The 19,902-nt window shown below is 38.1% G+C and overlaps 2 protein-coding genes across 11 annotated transcripts in view; both read right to left on the bottom strand.

The window, feature by feature from the left end:
• Positions 1–19,902, bottom strand: part of Cadps2 (calcium dependent secretion activator 2) — a 558,168-nt gene that overhangs the window by 205,014 nt on the left and 333,252 nt on the right. The window lies entirely within an intron of this gene.
• LOC110295962 (lysine-rich coiled-coil protein 1) lies at positions 11,885–13,569 on the bottom strand. The gene has a single exon (XM_021164384.3). The coding sequence runs from the start codon at positions 13,227–13,229 to the stop codon at positions 12,459–12,461; it is 771 nt and encodes a 256-aa protein (XP_021020043.2). The 5' UTR covers positions 13,230–13,569; the 3' UTR covers positions 11,885–12,458.

Raw genomic sequence — 19,902 nt, 5'->3', positions numbered from 1 at the left:
CAGGAGTAAAAGCTGAGTATTCATAGCGTTTAAACATTTAAATGTAAATATTATATGAAAACAGCCTACAATGTTATGTATAACCATGTGAAAGTAAAGGGCTTTGTCCATATTTCAATTTTTATGTTTTCACTTTCCCCAGTATATCTTTAGTATTCTTTTGAAGAATATTTTTATTTTTGTTTTATGCATATGAGTATTTAGTCTGCATGTATGTCTGTGTACTACATGTATGCGTGATGCACACAGAAGCCAGAGGAGGCATTGAATCCACTGGAATTGGAATTAGCGGCACTCGTAAACTTCCACGGGAGTGCTGGGAATGGAACCCGGGCCTTGTAGCACAGCCAGTGCTCTTAGCTCTGGAACCTTCTCTCCAGATGGTGTATCTTTAACCTTGGTGGAGATATTAGGTAAACACATATCCAGATGTGTTAAGTCATACTGTTATCTCATTTCCTTATTTTTTTCCAAGTTTACTGTTTTAAATGATTTCGAGAATATGGAATTTAATCAACTTTAGAAAAATTAGGAATTTTAACCAGAATGTTTAAAGTCCACTGAATCATGAAGACATTTGTAAGAATCGTTGTATATTACTGATATAGTCCAGAATCCATATAAGTTACAACCACATTGATGTACTTATTTTTAGAAAAGCATATTTCCCAATTATAATAAATGTCAAAACACAGTAATGAAAATTTTAAGAAATCCCAGAAATCTTAAGGCATTTTAGGAAATTAACTTAGTGTGAAAGCATTGAATTAAAACATACTAAGTTTTAAAATACTGTGAACTCTATTCTTTCAAGTTCAATAATACAATGAAATTTAAATTGTACAAAATTAAAGACACCTATAAAATTTCATGATTGTTAACCTTTCTTAACCATGCATCATTTTAACAAAGTCTGTTGTGGGTATGTTCTCGAATTTGGAACTAAATTTATATCTCAGCTCCTACAAATACTCAAACTAATTATTTCAGCATGAACGTAGAATGACACGTTAATTAGTTATGCATCTCCAAGCAATTAAGATTCCCTTGCTTCTCTTAGCAATTAAAATGGCAAGGCATATTATTGAGGTCCCACGATTCTTCGTACCTCTTCCTGACAATTACCATGGGAAACATTAAAGGCATGATCACAGCTCCAATCCATTCACTGGTATTTGGTTGCAGGATAAACACTTCTACTCTTTGCCTAATAATTTTTTTATTTCACTCCTATTACCCATCAATCATTAATGCAATTTATGCTCTGCATCACAAAGTTCAAATTTTCACATTATATAATTTATTACAACCAATTGATTTTGTAGAAATGTAAGATGTAGGGATAATTTTAATTAGGAAATAATTTTTAACTCATTTACTCACATGAGGGTAATAGAACAATAAATACAGTGAGAGTGTGTAATGCTGGCAGAGATATCACTGCTGGAAATACAGTGTAAAATCACTGCAAAGAAAAACATGTTAAAATAACAGATATATGCAAGGATAGAAGAAAGAGAAGTTTAAAAAAACTCTTTTATATCTAAGTGTATTTTTGAAGTGAAATTTTAATGTGACTTATTCTCTTTTTTAGATTTCTCAATAATTTTAGATTTATGTGTAAGGAGCACACACACATATGATAATGACATATCGCATTATTTACATGGGATATATTTGAATAATATAAAATTAAAGCAAAAGACCCAGCTAGATGGCTTTGTGGGCAACTCATTTGGTATATAATCATCAAAACCCGTGTCTCAATCATGTAAATCAAATGTGAAAGAAGAGACCCACTCAATGAAGTTGTCTTTCAACCTCTCGTGCGTCATGGTGTGTTTGACCCTTACCTCTTACACCCACACCACTTCCACAGACAGCCAACAACAAAATCTAAAAGGATTTTAATTTCTAAGTTATTTCAAATGACAATTTCCACCTGATATGAATTATTTACCTAAAAGGAATTATTAGATGCCAGAGAAAATAATAGGCATTTTAGTGATAACTAATTTAGCTTAGCTCATAGCACTCTTTGGAATAAGTGATTATAGATTTAATTATGGATGAATGAATGAGGCCCAGGGAGATTGAATAACTTTCTCTGAGATCACCTAGTGATCAGATTCCTAGGAGGAACCTAGGCTGCCCTGTCCAGGCACACTAATGAATCGGAACTGTTATGGCATTCCACTGTTGCTCAGAAAGTTTTCATCTTATCTCAACAGTTAACTTATTATTCATCTAAGCAATACAAACACACCTAACCTTCTGTTTCTTTCAGATACATTAGTAAGCCGATGGCAAAATTTTTGAAAGAGTAACCTACATTTGTTTCTCACTAAGGGTAAGTTTTAAAAACATGATGAGGTCCTACTGTATGTCTGTAACAATCGTGATTAAAGTCAATCAAAGGATAACCACATGGGAGTTTGTGTCTCGTAGAAGAAAGGCGCATATTCATGTACAGTGGCAGTGGAGCTACCATTGGGGGTGATAACTTTATCCATAATACTCTAAAGTTTTTTTTTTTTTTAACCTCAACATCCTCTCTGCTTTACTGCAGCTGTCAGATTGACTTCAGTGTTTTAATTCATCTCAGACACTCTTTATTCATGTTACCCAGGGAGCTGCTCTATGTTGGTCTCCATAGTTTACATCAACCAATATATCCATTACTCAGCCTTTGTAGATCACTCTGTCTCTAGTTAAAGCATGTGGTTCTCACAATGGCTATCCAGGTGTTCACACATATTCAGTGCCTGGGTGGGAGAAGGTAAAAAATACACTCTGTCGACCAGGAGTTAACACTGTTTAGACCTAAGACGATATACTGACAGCTGTAAATCTATCACAGCAGGGAACTGGGGATCTTTAACCATAGATTTTGGATACCTGAGCAAGCACAAAAAATGTAAAGAATCAACAACTTTGTATAACATTCTCTTTTGTTTGAAAGTAAATAAAACCAAACCAATTACCCATCAATAATAATTTGCACCTACTATTTTCTGAAGTTTGTGAACAAAGCATTACTACAAGAGGCAGAATTCCTGATTACAGTAGATAATATGAAAACTGGCTAAGACACAATCTTAGATAATACATCAATGTAGAACACCTTGGAATTGAAAGAAACCACAGAAGTAGAGAGGTCATTCATCCCTTTGCTTCCCATATCTCATATGAGCCTCGCCATGATCATAAAAACTTGAATCCAGAGATAGCCTCTCTTTACCCAGAGTGAACGGATCCCCTTATCTCTAAAGACACAGGAGAATTTGAACACAGAGAGTCTTTGCTAAGCCTTCCCAGAGAGTTTATTATTGCTAGAGCACTATCTTTTACCCTCCACTTATACTTTGCATAATTTTCCATAACAAATTTTACCCCTTGATTCTCTGGTTTCTACTTTCAAAAGCTCCCATGCCAAGTAAGACATTTCATAAAAGCATAGGCCTTTCTTTTGTCTGCCTATTGTTACAGGTATCTCAATCAAAAATGGGGAGAAAAGAAATCCACCATAGAATAAGATATCAGCATATGAAAATTTAAATACAACTGAAAATACTATATGGCCAAACCCAATGAAGGTAGGACAAGAGGTGATTGGGGTAAATGTATACTGGTGCAATTAATGGTAAATCTTGAATGTCTATAGTATTATATTGTAAAGATAAGTATTCACATTTCCACCCGCTTAGCAATTTTCTTCCCAGGTACAAACTTAAGAGATGCTATGCACAAATTTATCTGAAGACATGCACAGAATACTAATGTCATTGTCTGAGACAGATAAAACCTAAAAATGATCTAAATGCCTTTTTGATGAAATGAACTATATATATATATATATATATATATATATATATATATATATATACACACACACATACTCTCACACACACACATATATACACACACATATATATTTGTATATATATGCCTACTATAAAGGAAAAGTTAAATATATATACATACACACACACATATATATATATACACATATACATGTATATTGAATTTATTAATCGCTGTGGCATATACTGTGAAATCTGATAAACAAAAAGTGGAAAACATGAGAAATTTACAGCTGCAAGAGTGCATGCAAAATGTGTTAGGTTTTGTTGCATATGCCAGCCAAATTGTTAGAGATTTGAAAAAAAAATCATTTAATCTTTCTTACAAGCCTTCAGTGGTCTGAGCAGTTCTATAGATCTGGGCCTGACATGACATGGTTATAGACTGTGGTTAACTACAGCCTGCACGATTGACTGTTTATCTGGTCAGGGCTCAACCATATATCTGAGATCTCGGCTAGGACAACCAGGGTGACTGTGCTTAGCTTCCCTACTGAGAATCCCATGTGCATCCTCACATTGAAGAAGGGAACACAGAGACGCACAAAGGCAGAAATGCCCTTTGGAGCCTATGCTTCTGTCAGGTTTGATCTTTACTCAAGGTCAAAATGAATCAGATGCTGAAGCACCAGGCCAGGAGGGACAACCCGGATATACAGCAGGGAGCATGCATCGGATATACAGCAGGGAGCATGCATTCTGGGAACCCACTTATTTGGCTCACTATGTAGTCACAACAGTATGAGCCACATACAAAGTAATAGACTATATATATATATATATATATATATATATATATATATATATATACACACACACACACACACACACATATATATATGGCAGTCTCCTATCAATTTTATAATTTCATATGGATAATAAATTAGGCCAAGCTGCATCAGACTATTTGGTGGACTTCAAGGTTAGTATCCTTAGTACAACACACAATATATTATGATATCTCAAAGAAGCAGGACTCGAAAGACTTAGTTTCATCACTTTGTAAACATAATGAATCTAGAGCTACCAAAAATGAACTTGCTTTTTGGGTGGGATCTGTCACTCTTTACAGGAAGAGAGGATAGGAAAGAATACTCAGAAGTCACAACTGTAAAGGCTGAAAAAAGCAGCTGGAAAAAGCTGCAGCCCCGTGAGAAGAGACCCTTTGCTCCTTCAATGTTCATACAGATGATGTGAATTGTGTTGCACGTCCTTTGCGTTAATGTTCTGCTCTGTTAGCCAAATACTGAGCAGCTTCTGTTCCCCATATGAGGTTTGCTCTCACTATGTCAAAAGTGGACAGACATCAAAATCCTTGAAACAGTCAAAGCAAAACACAGCTGTCTTTGCGAGTATCTAGGAAGACGACTCCCTGGCTGTTAGTACCACAGTGATAGACTTCTGTGTGTAAGGCAATCTTTGATGCTTTCTGTAGGTTATCTGATGAAAATGTGATATGCAGAAAAAGACCTGGAACTGGGTGGGCCAAATTTAGTGTAAAGAAAACATTTAAAAAAAAAAAAACCTTAGACACATGAGGAGTGTGGGGAAAGATGACTGGAATTGGGGACGGAGGGATATGGATATCCAGGAGCCAGTAACTGTGACCCTAGAGAGGACTCCTAGTCATGGAGGATATGGAGCCATCTTCTGTAACCAGTGGTGGGATTTCGACATTAACTCAGCCACAAAATCTCTGACCTACAATCTGTCCCACTTGCAAGATGTACTGGGGCAATGGTAGCTCAAGAGCCCGTGGGAGTGGTCATTCAATGACTGGTCCAACCCGAGGCACTAGCGGGAGCTGATGCCTGACACTGCTTGGATGGGCAGGGACAGAAGCTGGCAAAAATAAAATAAAATAATAAAATAAAATGAAGAAAGAAAAGAAAAGAAAAGAAGAGAAAAGAAAAATGGCAAGGAAAAGAAGAGAGAAAAGGAAAGAAAAGACTCCTCAGTATAATCTGCTACACTCATAGATTGGTGTCCTAATCCAATTGCCATCAGTGAGGCCTTTTCCAACAGATGATGGGAGCAGATTCAGAGACCACAGCCAAACAGCAGGTGGAGCTCAGGGAACCTGGCAGAACAGGGGAAAAGATTTTAAGAGCCAGAGGAGTTAAGGGCACCAGGAGAACAAGGCCCACAGAATCAACCAAGCAAGGCTCATAGTGGCTCACAGAGACTGGAGCTCTTTAGCACCTTAGCAGTGCTAGGGTGACAGGCATATCCCAACCCCACCTGACCATGTTGTGGATCTGAACAAATCTTCATGCCTGCATGGCAAACACTCGTCCAAGTTCTCAGAAATTTTATATTTTATGTATTTAACTATATTATTCTCTCTCTCTCTCTCTCTCTCTCTCTCTCTCTCTCTCTCTCTCTCTCTCTCTCTCTCTCTCTCTGTGTGTGTGTGTGTGTGTGTGTGTGTCTGTGTAGGGAGGGAGGGAGACTGGGTATATACGTGTTGGTCAGAGGAAACCCATGAAGTTGGTAATCTCCATTTACTCTATGTATGCATGAGTTTTGGGAACTGCAGATTTTCAGGCCTGCAGGAGAGAAGTGCCTTTACCCACTGAGGCATCTCACTGCTCCCTGGACATTTTAATACTTAGAAAACACTGTTGTCTCTATTCATACAATCAACCCTGTTGTTAACTGATGCTAACATTATGGTGATGTTCCTTTTCAGGGTCAACACACAGATATATCCATCTTAAATAATTTCATGGGCTGGAGAGATAGCTTAGCGGTTAAGAGCACTGACTGCTCTTTAGAGGTCCTGAGTTCAAATCACAGCAACCACATGGTGGCTCACAACCAACTGTAATGAGATCTGATGCCCTCTTCTGGTGTGTCTGAAGACAGCCACAATGTACTCACATACATAAAACAAATCTTTAAAAAAATAATTTTGCTTCACCAGCTTCCCCCTTATCATTAATGTACAAAAAACATTCAATGATTTTCAACAGGTGTTTCAAATACAGTCCACGCTGAAGACACATCAAACTCTACCACCAGCTTCTCCTTCAGCTGCACGGAAGGTATGAGAGAAGTAGAAAGTATTTCTGTGACCCTGACGGCTATTAGCTATTATTTATGTAGACTATAACAGAGCCAAATATACAACCATGAAGACTTCTAAAAGCAAATGCTTTAGAATGTTTCCTATTTCAGACATAACCTGGGTATGTAAAACTTTCTTCTAACATACATTTTTTTTTTCCTTTTCAACCTCTGTTGAATTCCTTTTTAAAAAAATTATTACAATGTCTTTCATTTGTATGCATGTGAGGTGGAGGATTCAATGTGTATGGTCATTGGTCAATTTCCTGTGTCATTCTTTAGGAGTCACCCACATAATTTGGTTTTAAAAATATTGCTCAACAGTTTCTTATACTTATGTGTGAATTGACATTATTTGCAGCTCCAGTACAGTCCATCCTGCCTCTGAAACACTCCTTCCTGAGAAGCCAGTCCCTATCTTACTTCCATGTCTTTTTATGTGTGTCAATAGTAGTGAATTTGCTGCGGGGGGAAAACAGCTCCTTTCAGATTAGATTTGAGGTCCACCCCACAGCAGGGAAGTCATTCATACCTTGTACTGCAAACCTTCACAACAGCTTGTGTCTGGTGAGGTCATAGACCCTAAAAGGAAACCTTCTATGACTGTTCAGCTAAAGGTATATGCCATCCAATTGCCTTTACATATTCCTGTTTACACACACAAAAGCGTGTTCCTCCTAGTCTATTTTTTGTCTCATTTGACAGAAGAGATGGTGGCTTCAGTATGCATGGATTGCGTTTTTTCACCTCTCTTGCCTTTGGCCGTGGCCATGCATTTGGCTTCTAGTTGGTATGACTTCCTCACCAACCCTGCTGTGTTCAGATATCCCACACTCTCTGCAAATCCTGACGGCAGCCACCCTCCTCTGGTGCATCCAGTGTGCATCCCCTCCTGTAAAGGTCCAGGACTCCTCTGTCTCTGGCTGACAGCTATTGTGCTACTTAATTTATTATTTCCTAAAGGGTGTTTTAGTCTATTTAAATGTGGTAGAACTAATTTGACAAAAAAAAAGTCTGAAACACAGAATGGTTATTTCGTGAATTCAAGGACCACAGCAGTAGAAAGAAAGCAAAGGAAATTTATTGATTTCATGAAAACAATATAGGAAAACCTCACTGTTAGAATCTCTCTCTTCCTTGAAGAACTTATGAGCAGTGGTTACATAACACATTATTTTTACATATAAACATTAAACTAATATGTAGTTTGGTTTTTTCTTTTTTTATTAGATATTTTCTTCATTTACACTTCAAATGCTATCCACAAAGTCCCCTATACCCTTCCCCGCCCTGCTCCCCAACCCACCCACTCAGGCTTACTGGCCCTGGCATTCCACTGTACTGGGACATATGATCTTTGCAAGACCAAGGGCCTCTCCTCCCATTGATGGCTGACTAGGCCATCCTCTGTTACATATGCAACTAGAGACACAGTTCTGGGAAGGTGGGTACTGATTAATTCATATTGCTGTTCCTCCTATAGAGTTGCAGAACCCTCTGGGTCCTTGGGTACTTTCTCTAACTCCTTCATTAGGAGCCCTGTGTTCTATCCAATAGATGACTGTGAGCATCAACTTCTGTATTTGCCAGGCACTGGCATAGCCTCACAAGGGATACGTATGTAAGGGTCCTGTCAGAAAAGCTTTCTGACTTATGCAATAGTGTCTGGGTTTGGTGGTTGTATATAAGATAAATTCCCGGGTTGGGCAGTATCTGGATGGTCCTTCATCTCAGCTCTGAAATTTGTCTCTCTAACTTCTTCCATGGGTATTTTGTTCCTCATTCTAAGAAGGAACAAAGTATCCACATTTTGGTCTTCCTTCGCCTTGAGTTACATGTGTTTTGCAAATTGTATCTTGGGTATTCTAAGCTTCTGGGTTAATATCCGCTTTTCAGTGAGTGCATATCATGTGTGTTCTTTTGTGATTGGGTTACCTCACTCAGGATGATATCCTCCAAAATCCATTCATTTGCCTAAGAATTTCATGAATTCATTATTTTTAATTGCTGAGTAGTACTCCATTGTGTAAATATACCACATTTTCTGTATCCATTCCTCTGTTGAGGGACATCTGGGTTCTTTCCAGCTTCTGGCTATTATAAATAAGGCTGCTATGAACATAGTGTAGCATGTGTCCTTCTTACTGGTTGGAACATCTTCTGGATATATGCCCAGGAGAGGTATTGCGGGATCCTCTGGTAGTACTATGTCCAGCTTTCTGAAGAACCACCAGACTGATTTCCAGAGTGGTTGTACCAGCATCTGCTGTCACCTGAATTTTTGATCTTAGTCATTCTGACTGGTGTGAGATGGAATCTCAGGGTTGTTTTGATTTGCATTTCCCTGATGATTAAGGATGTTGAACATTTTTTTCAGGTGCTTCTCAGCCATTCAGTATTCTTCAGTTGAAAATTCTTTGTTGAGCTCTGTACTCCATTTTTTAATAGGGTTATTTGACTTTTTAGAGTCCACCTTCTTGAGTTCTTTGTACACATTGGATATTAGTCCCCTATTGGATTTAGGATTGGTAAAGATCCTTTCCCAATCTGTTTTTGGTCTTTTTGTCTTATTGACAGTGTCTTTTGCCTTACAGAAGCTTAGCAATTTTATGAGGTCCCATGTGCTGATTCTCGATCTTACAGCACAAGCCATTGCTGTTCTATTCAGGAATTTTTCCCCTGTGCCCATTTCTTCGAGGCTTTTCCCCACTTTCTCCTCTATAAGTTTCACTTTCTTTGGTTTTCTGTAGAGTTCCTTGATCCACTTAGACTTGAGCTTTTTACAAGGAGATAAGAATGGATCAATTCAAATTCTTCTACATGATAGCTGCCAGTTGTGCCAGCACCATTTTTTGAAAATGCTGTCTTTTTTCAACTAGATGGTTTTAGCTCCTTTGTCAAAGATCAAGTGACCATGGGTGTGTGGGTTAATTTCTGGATCTTCAACTCTATTCCATTGATCTGTCTGTTGTGTACCGTGCAGTTTTTATCACAATTGCTCTGTAGTACAGCTTGAGGTCAGGCATGGTGATTCCACCAGAGGTTCTTTTATCATTGAGAAGAGTTTCTGCTATCTTAGGTTTATTGTTATTCCAAATGAATTTGCAAATTGCCTTTTCTAACTCAGTGAAGAATTGAGTTGGAATTTTGATGGGGTTTCCACTGAATCTGTAGATTGCTTTTAGCCTGCTTATCCATTGTGTAGAGAAAAGTCACTGATTTGTTTGAGTTAGTTTTATATCCATCTACTGCACTGAAGCTGTTTATCAGGTTTAGGAGTTCTCTGGTGGAATTTTTAGGATCACTTATATATACTATCATATCATCTGCAAATAGTGATATTTTGACTTCTTCCTTTCCAATTTGTATCCTCTTGATCTGCTTTTGTTGTCTAATTGTTCTGGCTAGGACTTCGAGTACTATATTGAATAGGTAGGGAGAAAGTGGGCAGCCTTGTCTAGTCCCTGATTTTAGTAGGATTGCTTCCAACTTCTCTCCATTTAGTTTGATGTTGGCTACTGGTTTGTTGTATATTGCCTTTATCATGTTTAGGTAATGGGCCTTGAATTCCTGATCATTCCAAGACTTTTATCATGAATGGGTATTTGATTTTGTCAAATGCTTTCTCAGCATCTAACGAGATGATCATGTTGTTTTTGTCTTTGAGTTTGTTTATATAGTGGATTATGTCGATGGATTTCTGTATTTTAAACCATCCCTGCATCCCTGGAATGAAGACTAGTTGATCATGATGGATGATCATTTTGATGTATTCCTGGATTCAGTTAGAGATGATTTTATTGAGACTTTTTACATCCATATTCATGAGAGAAATTGGTCTGAAATTCTCCTTCTTTGTTGGGTCTTTATGTGGTTTAGGTATCAGAGTAATTGTGGCTTCATAGAATGAGTTGGGTAGAATACCTTCTGTTTCTATTTTGTGGAATAGTTTGAGGAAAATTGAAATTATGTCTTCTTTGAAGGTCTGATAAAACTCTATACTAAACCCATCTGGTCCTGGGCTTTTTTTAGTTGGGAGACTATTAAAGATTGCTTCTATTTCTTTAGAGGATATGGGAGTGTTTGGGTCATTAATCTGATCCTGATTTAACTTTGGTACCTGGTATCTGTCGAGAAATTTGTCCATTTCATCCAGGTTTTTCAGTTTTGTTGAAAATAGCCTTTTGTAGTAGGATCTGATGATGTTTTGGATTTCCTCATGTTCTGTTGTTATGTCTGCCTTTTCATTTCTGATTTTGTTCATTAGGATACTGTCCCTGTGCCCTCTAGTGAGTCTGGCTAAGGGTTTATCTATCTTGTTGATTTTTCTCAAAGAACCAGCTCCTGGTTTGGTTGATTCTTTGAATAGTTTTTTTGGTTTCCACTTGGTTGATTTCAGCCCCGAGTTTAAATATTTCCTGCCATCTACTTCTCTTGGGTGAATTTGCTTCCTTTTTTTTTTTTTTTTTTTTTTAAGAGCTTTTAGGTGTGCTGTCAAGCTGCTAGTGTATGCTCTCTCTAGTTTCTTTTTGGCGGCACTCAGAGCTATGAGTTTTCCTCTTAGGACTGTTTTCATTGTGTCCCATGTGTTTGGGTATGTTATGGCTTCATTTTCATTAAACTCTAAAAAGTCTTTAATTTCTTTATTTCTTCCTTGACCAAGTTATCATTGAGTAGGGTGTTGTTCAGTTTCCATGTGAATATTGGGTTTCTATTATTTATGTTGTTATTGAAGATCAGCCTTAGTCCATGGTGATCTGATAGGATGCATGGGATAATTTCAGTATTTTTGTATCTGTTGAGGCCTGTTTTGTGACCTATTATGTGGTCAATTTTGGAGAAGGTACCATGAGGTGCTGAGAAGAAGGTATATCCTTTTGTTTTAGGATAAAATGTTCTGTAGATATCTGTTAAATCCATTGGTTTGGTTTTATAACTTCTGTTAGTTTCTTTTTTTTTTTCCAGAAATTAAGATACTTTATTATAAACATTTTCAGAATATAAACTGATTTTGTGTGAAGTCTCTGAAACTTTTAAAACTATATGTAAGATAAAATTATTATGTTATTTCACTTTCCAACCCAGAAAATATATTGCAAGTTAGATCTAAAAAAGGAAATCTAAATTGCTTCATAGAGAAAGACAGTGAGCATAAAAATATGTGACTCAAAACTAAAAGAAACCCAACCAAGAAATAGATTCCACAAAAGTCATCAGTTAATCCTCCAATTTTAAATAAATGATCTCCCAAGGGAAAATAATTCCACTACCACAGCAATTTGGTCAATGAAAGCAGAGCCACTCTCTTAAAGGGAAATTCTACCATATGTAAGAAAAGTTAATAAATCTTTTAGAAAATAGAAAAGTAATCTCCATGTTGGAAAGTAAGCACACTAAATACTTCATGTTCACGTTGTTAGAAGTTGAAACTTCTGTCCACATATGCAAGTGACATGAATATGAATGCACATAAAACCAAGCTCCTTGACTGTTATTTCAGTGGAGCCTCAGGAGATCTAAGGAGCCTCAAAATCCAAGAATAGACTGGTCCCAAAGCATCTCCTCCTCTGTCCTTTCTTCACCTTGTTCCTTTTTTTCCTTCCTACGCTTACGGTCCTCTTTCTTAGATGATACATCTCGGGTTTTTTTCTCTTTTCGATTCTTAAGCTTTTCTGTACCATCCTGTACAGTTTCTGTTTCTGCCTTTGTTTTCTTTCTTTGGATGCTTCTATGTTTATTTAAATCCATTTCCTCAGAACTCCTTTTCCTCTCATGTTTGGGCCGTTCTTCCTGCTTTTCTCTGCCCTCTTCTACATGTTTTTTCCTCTTTTGGTGCATTTGTCTATGACTGACTTGAGGGTCGATGGTACTGTGTTCTGAGCAGAGGCGCTTGTGAACTACAGATTCTACACTATATGAGCCACAATTGTATTCTTGCTGACTAAGGTTCAAGGGGACTGGTCTTGCTGAGAAGCCATCCCTGGTGAATTGACAGTAGCTCAGAGAGTTTAGTCTTATCTTGTCATGAGCTGGTAACCACTGGGGTACCCGGTCTTCTGTCTGTGAACTACTGCATGATCTTGGGTAGGAATGGTTGGTTCCAGATGGGAGACTCTGATCAAACATTCTATACCTGGGCCTGGAATCAAACTCTTCTCTGTACCCACAGCTTTCCAAATACTCCCCTCTCATCCTTCTGAAACAAGTCTTTGGCTCTAAGCCTCTGGCTTTCTGTACTTTAATATAATCTTCAAGTTCATCTTGAAAAGAGTCATATGGCTTGTTTGAATGCTTCATTAGGTTGACAGAAAGGGATTATCGTTATCAGGCTGAGAACTTGATGGTGAAATCTGATCATATTCAACCATTTATTGCTTCAGTTTTTCAGCATGAATGTTCCACAAAGTGAAGACTACAACAATCAGGGAGCTAAACCATGGAGTAGAGATTACATCTATTTTTGTCTAATACTCAACTCTCATTCACCTTCTCTGAGGCAGGGGCGGGCGTCTACAACTACTGTCCCCCTCCCCGCCAACAACGCCGGCCGGGGGTCAGAGGCTGCGGTGGAGGTGGCGGAGAGGCAGAGACACCGCTGCCGCTGCCGCCGCCTCCGCCGCAGAGCAGGCGGGGTGGGAGGGACTTCTGTTAGTTTCAATGTGTGCCTCTTTAGTTTTTGTTTCTAAGATCTGTCCATTGATGAAAGTAGGGTGTTGAAGTCTTCCACTATTATTGTGTGAAGTGGAATGTGTGGTTTGAGCTTTACTCGAGTTTCCTTAATGAATGTGGCTGCCCTTGCATTTGGAGCATAGATGTTCAGAATTGAGATATCTTGGACAAATTTACCTTTGATGAGTATGAAGTGTCCCTCCTTGTCTTTTTTTAATAACTTTGGGTTGGAAGTCGATTTTATTCAATATTAGAATGGCTACTCCAGCTTGTTTCTTTGGACCATTTGCTTGGAAAATTGTTTTCTAGACTTTTACTGTGAGGTAGTGTCTGTCTTTGTTCCTGAGGTGGGTTTCCTGTATGCAGCAAAATGTATGGTCCTGTTTATGTAGCCAGTCTGTTAGTTTATGTCTTTTTATTGGGGAATTTAGACCATTGATATTAGAGATATTAAGGAAAAGTAATTGTTGTTTCCTGTTATTTTTGTTGTTAGAGTTGGGATTTTGTTCTTGCAGCTGTCTGCTTTTAGATTTGTTGAAGGAATACTTTCTTGCTTTTTCTAGGGCATAATTTCAGTCCTTGTGTTGGTGTTTTCCCTTCATTATCCTTTGAAGGGCTGGATTCGTGGAAAGATATTGTGTGAATTTGGTTTTGTCATTTTATACCTTGGTTTCTCCATCTATGGTAATTGAGAGTTTTGCTGGGTATAGTAGCTTGGGCTGGCATTTGTGTTCTCTTAGGGTCAATATAACATCTGTCCAGGATCTTCTGGCTTTTATAGTCTCTGGTGAGAACTCTGGAGTAATTCTAATAGGACTGCCTTTATATGTTATTTGACCTTTTCCCCTCATTACTTTTAGTATTCTGCCTTTATTTAGTGCATTTGTTTTCCTGATTATTATGTGTCGGGAGGAATTTCTTATCTGGTCCAGTCTATTTGGAGTTCTGTGGGCTTTTTGTATGTTCATGGGCATCTCTTTTTTTAGATTAGGGAAGATTACTTCTATATTTTTGTTGAAGATATTTACTGTCCCTTTAAATTGAAAATCTTCACTGTCATCTATACCTATTATCCTTAGGTTTGGTCTTCTTATTGTGTCCTGAATTTCCTGGATATTTTGGGTTAGGATCTTTTTGCATTTTGCATTTTTTTTTTGATTGTTGTGTCCATGTTCTCTATGGAATCTTCTGAACCTGAGATTTCTCTCTTCCATCTCTTGTATTCTGTTGCTGATGCTTGCATCTATGGTTCCTGATTTCTTTCCTAGGGTTTCTTTCTCCAGAGTTATCTCCCTTTGGGTTTTCTTCATTGTTTCTACTTCCATTTTTAGATCTTGGATGGTTTTGTTCAATTCTGTTACCCATTTGGTTGTGTTTTCCTGTAATTCTTTAAGCATTTTTTTTGCTTCCTCTTTAAGGACTTTTATCTGTTTAGCAGTGTTCTCCTGTATTTCTTTAAGTGAGTTGTTAATGCCCTTCTTAAAATCCTCTACCAACATCATGAGATATGATTTTAGATCGGAATCTTGCTTTTTGAGTGTGTTGGGGTATCCAGGACTCGCTGTGGTGGGCATACTGACTTCTGATGGTGCCAAGTGGTCTTAGTCTCTGTTAGTAAGATTCTTTCTTACATTTGCCTTTTGCCATCTGGTAATCTCTCGTGATAGATGTTCTAGCTTTCTCTGGCTAGAGCTTTCTCCACCTTTGATTCTGTTAGCCTCTGTTAGTACACCTGGGAGTCCATCTCTCTCCTGAGTCCCAGTGGTCTGAGCACTCTCTGCAGGCAAGTTCTCTTCTTGCAGGGAATGTGCACAGGGATCTGGGTTTCAGCTCCGCCTCCTGGCTGAGGATGAAGGCCCGAAGGGATCCTGTCCAAGAAACTCTGTTGCTTCTGGGACCCATGTGCTCTCCTGTGTAGACTGGTCTCACTGATCCCAAGATCCTTGGTGTGCTAGGGCCCACCAAGTTCGTGCCCAAGATGGCACAGGGCTGGAGCCACCAGAATGAATACCAGCTGCTGGTTGGGTGGGTTTCCTTTGTCCCTGTTGCTGGCACAACACTCTACAGGTTGTTTTGGAACAGATGTTGCGTTCCACTCACCAGTGATCTCAAGATCCTGGGAGTGCTAGGGCACTGGAAGCATGGAGAGTCCTCTGAGGACCTTGGGACCCTTTGCTGAGTTCTAATATATACTTTGACTCACAGAAAATGTTGGTAAAACTTTAGCCTATAGTTGAAGAATATTTCACAGGAATGGCCCAGCTATATGTTGAAAGATAGTAGATATTAGAAACTTAGTTTTCCCATCAAATGTTAGCAAGAAGCTTTTAAAAAAATACTCAATAAGTAAGCCTCGTAGAGAATACTAACTTAATGTTGGGAACAATATGTACTTTTATAATACAGTCTTTAGACTTATAGGTATAAAATAAATATTCTAAAGAAACATCATTCTTCTGTGGCAAAATTATCTTGAGATAAATGACAAAAATTAAATTGTGGTGGTACCTGTTAGACAGTACTAATTTTTAGAGGTTTTATCTGATTAGTCAATCTACATTTTTAGTTTGAACATAAAATAATTAAAAGCATAATTTCTCTATTATGTTCTTTCTTTAGCAGAGAAAATGGTCATCTATGTGTTAATGACCTTTCTATGACAAAACATCTGAACTAATCAACTTTAAGGACTAAAGGTCTATTCTAGTTCATAGTTTCAGGACCTAGTCACGTGGCCTCATTGTTTTTGATCATGTGGTAAGACAGAACACCGTGGTGGGGAATGTATAGCATATCACACCAGATCACCTCTTGGAAGTCAGGAAGCAAAGGGATCAGGCAAAGAAGCAGCCAAGGAGAAGATGAGCCCTTTTGGGGCAGATCCCCAATGACTTACTCCTCCCAAGTGGCCCTATTCCTATGCTTTCTACCATACATCATTCTAATGAACCCATCAGTGCTTTAATATACTAATGAACACAGAGCTCTCATGATCTAATAAGGACTGCCCCAATGCTTCATTTCTTACTCCTATTGTTCTGGTCACCTAGTCTCTATTTTATGAGCCTTTTTGGGAATATTACAAAATGAAGCCATGGCCATTTACCCCACAACTATTAATGGCTAGGCAATGATTTGAATGTAAATTTAAACACAGCTGCAGGATAAGGTTCCTAACCTCTAGAAATGATATGGAAAGTGACTCAGTAGGAAAGCATGCTCCAGAGGACAGACATATCCTGCTCACAACAACACAAGCTTTAAAAAACAAAACAACAAAGCTGATTCAAAGGAGAGCAAGCTGGGGAAAGAGGGATATGCTGAGGTGGAGAAGGGGTGGGGCAGGCCTCTGTAGAGATGGCTTTTTATAGGGACCTCATGGAAGAGAGAGTACACGAGGGTCAGCACTCTGCCGTACTAGCAACGGCAAAGAGCTTTTGGAGCTTTAATCACTACAGCGCTAATCTCTCCCAGTAATTATTTTTATAAAATATTTATATCATAAAATTAGGATATTCAATTACATGAATGCCTTGGGTGCCATGGTAACAACAAAATAAAAGTCACTTAGCCATTAAATATTGAGTAAGCTGTTCAAGCTTATGGATGCCTCCTTAATGAAGAACTTAATAAAACTACAGGATAAAACAGAAAAATACTGAAGATGACATTAAAAATCACGATACTGGACTTGAGAACCTAGTGAGGATCAACTATGTATCACACGAGTGGACAGATTTTAAAACATTTATAATTAACGTTCAGTGTTAATAATAATGTGCTCATGAAAATGGGAGAGAATTTAAGTGTTCTTATCATTAAAATAGGAATTATCATGACAACCATTTACAATATGTGTGTGAATGTGTATGTGTGTATATATATATGCTCAGGAGGAATTGACGGAGACCAGGTCAGAGGCTGGGGGAATTAATAAAATGGTTTTGTCTCATTTTACAGCTTAAACTTCAATGTTTCCCAGTTCTTTTCACTTGTATCTTTACTTAAAAATCCTCTCTTTGGGAGACACAGACACCCACAGCTAAAGAATGCATGTAGCTTGGGGACTCTTATGGATAAACACAAGGAAGAACTGAGGGCCCCAAAGGGGATAGGAACGCCACAGGAAGACCAACAGAGTCATCTATCCTCAACCCTTGGGGCTCTCAGAGTCTGAACCACCAACCAAAGAGCATAAATGGGCTGGACCTAGGCCTCACTGCTCATGTGCAGCAGATGTGCGGCATATGTGCAGCTTGGCCTTCATGTGGGACCTGAACAACTGGAGCAGGGGCTTTCTCAAAAGTTTTTGCCTGTACATGGGATATTCTTCTAGCTGGGCTGCCTTGTCTGGCATCAGTGGGAGAAGAAGTGTCTAGTCCCATAGAGACTTGAAGATCTGGGGGAGGGGGGACCCAGGAGGGTCCCCACATGTTCAGTGGAGAAAGAGAGCAGGAAGTGGGGTAAGGGTTGTGGGATCAGGTGATCCAGATGGGGGCAGTTAGCAGGATGTAAAGTGAATAGGTAAAAAATTAAAAATTAAACCCACCAATCCTGTCTTTAGTGTCTAACAGTAGCAGTGATATCCAGAACACTGTGAGCTCTTCCTGCACTCCCCTAGTGTACTGCATGTAGTAGCTACTGCCTGGCTGCTCACATCGTGGCCAGATCTACCATTTCCACTTTGCTGCTGAGAAAACCGATTGGCGAACAGGTTTATACATTTCCCAGAATTCTTAGGCTAACTGCAAGGCTCAGGTTTCTGAGACCAGAAGACATCTTAAACATTAACTGTCTACATACTCCAGGCTTACATCCAAGAATACGATCAGAACAGATTTCTCAGAATTTTAATAAACAGATCTTAATGAATTTTAATTAAGAGAATAAATATATTTTGAGTTAAAACTATATTCTTTCACTATATCACAAGATAATATGAGGTGGTATTACAGAAAATCTACAGGAGCAAGAAGAGAAATTTCCACCACTAGTTTTGATTGTTCTGTTATGTTCAGGGTAATATCTTTCTAAAGTTCATAGGTATCCATTCTTAATACTGAGAGTATAGTCAATTGAATAATACGCTTTCAGAGTTAATATATAATAAAAACCTTTCATAGCCTTATAAAAGTTCATCTGCATAAATACTTTGCTTTACAAGAACTCAAATTGCCAAACTGTTCCCTTGTCCCCAGAGCCCTCTATATCCACTGTCCATCCCATGGACATCGAATGAATTGAGCATGTACCTACAAGGATCAAAAGGACTTATACTGCATCATACATCTCTGGGACCAAGGAGTCTTCTGTCTTTTCTAGTCCACTGTCATCTTTCAAAAACAATGAAACTGAAGCCAAAAGATGATGCACAAGCTTATGTAAGCTAGTGACGGAACTGAGACCTGACCCCCAAGTATACTGTATCCTGACCTAGTTTGGACTGGACATAATTGGTATTGTATTGCCATCCATCTGGCTACCATGCAGACACACACACAAGATGCTTAATAAAAATAAATTCTATAGGCTTTCTACCTCTTCCACAATGCTTTGGCATTAAGTAAGCCCAAGACATTTATTGGACTGGTAATTAATTATTCATGCTTTCAAACTTCCAGACATCATGTCAGTGTACATCACAAACTTTTTATTTTAAGGCTCCAATTTAGGAAATGAAAACAATTTCACTATAATTCTCTTCATTAGCTGTTTATAAAATCTAGTATCCACTCTATAAATTCACTTAACATCTCACATTAAGGTGACATGTAACTATATACAAGTGCCTTTGAAAAGAAAATAAAATGAGATTATACCCTAGTTTCATTATCTTTCTGAAAAGTAGTTAATATATCTGTATATCTATAAAAGGGTGTCTGAGAAAGGGATAATTATTAGATGCACGAAACTGGTTATAATGCATGTCAAGTTCTTTCCCCCTGAAAAATAATCTTAAATGAAATAATGAAAAGATGAAATTTGAGTCTAAGAGTAAACATTTATTAAAGGTGAGACCAGGAGAGCCATAACACATCAAAACCTTTGGCTTAATGATTGGCTCAGTGACCATTAAAGCTGGATCTAAATGTTTCTACCATTCCTATATATTTGCTCCTAAATCTTAAAAATTGAAAATACGAGTGTTATTAATTTAATATGCAGAAGATGCTATGGACATTGAAGATATCTGAGAAGAGAAACAGGTCATTGGCATATCCTCTTCACCACACTAATATGTGATAAATATGCTGTCTATTGAGGGCCACAGACACTTTCCTTCTGTGGCTGTATATTGACA

This window comes from Mus caroli, unplaced genomic scaffold, assembly GCF_978045245.1.
Source record: "Mus caroli unplaced genomic scaffold, Mus_caroli_1 scaffold_7, whole genome shotgun sequence".
NCBI classification, from domain to species: domain Eukaryota; kingdom Metazoa; phylum Chordata; class Mammalia; order Rodentia; family Muridae; genus Mus; species Mus caroli.
Note: the sequence above shows the minus strand (reverse complement) of the source record. Positions and strands in the feature narration are given on the sequence as shown.

Coding starts and splice junctions, on each gene's coding strand:
- LOC110295962 (XM_021164384.3), bottom strand. CDS start 13,229: ATGAAGCATTCAAACAAGCCATATGACTCTTTTCAAGATGAACTTGAA.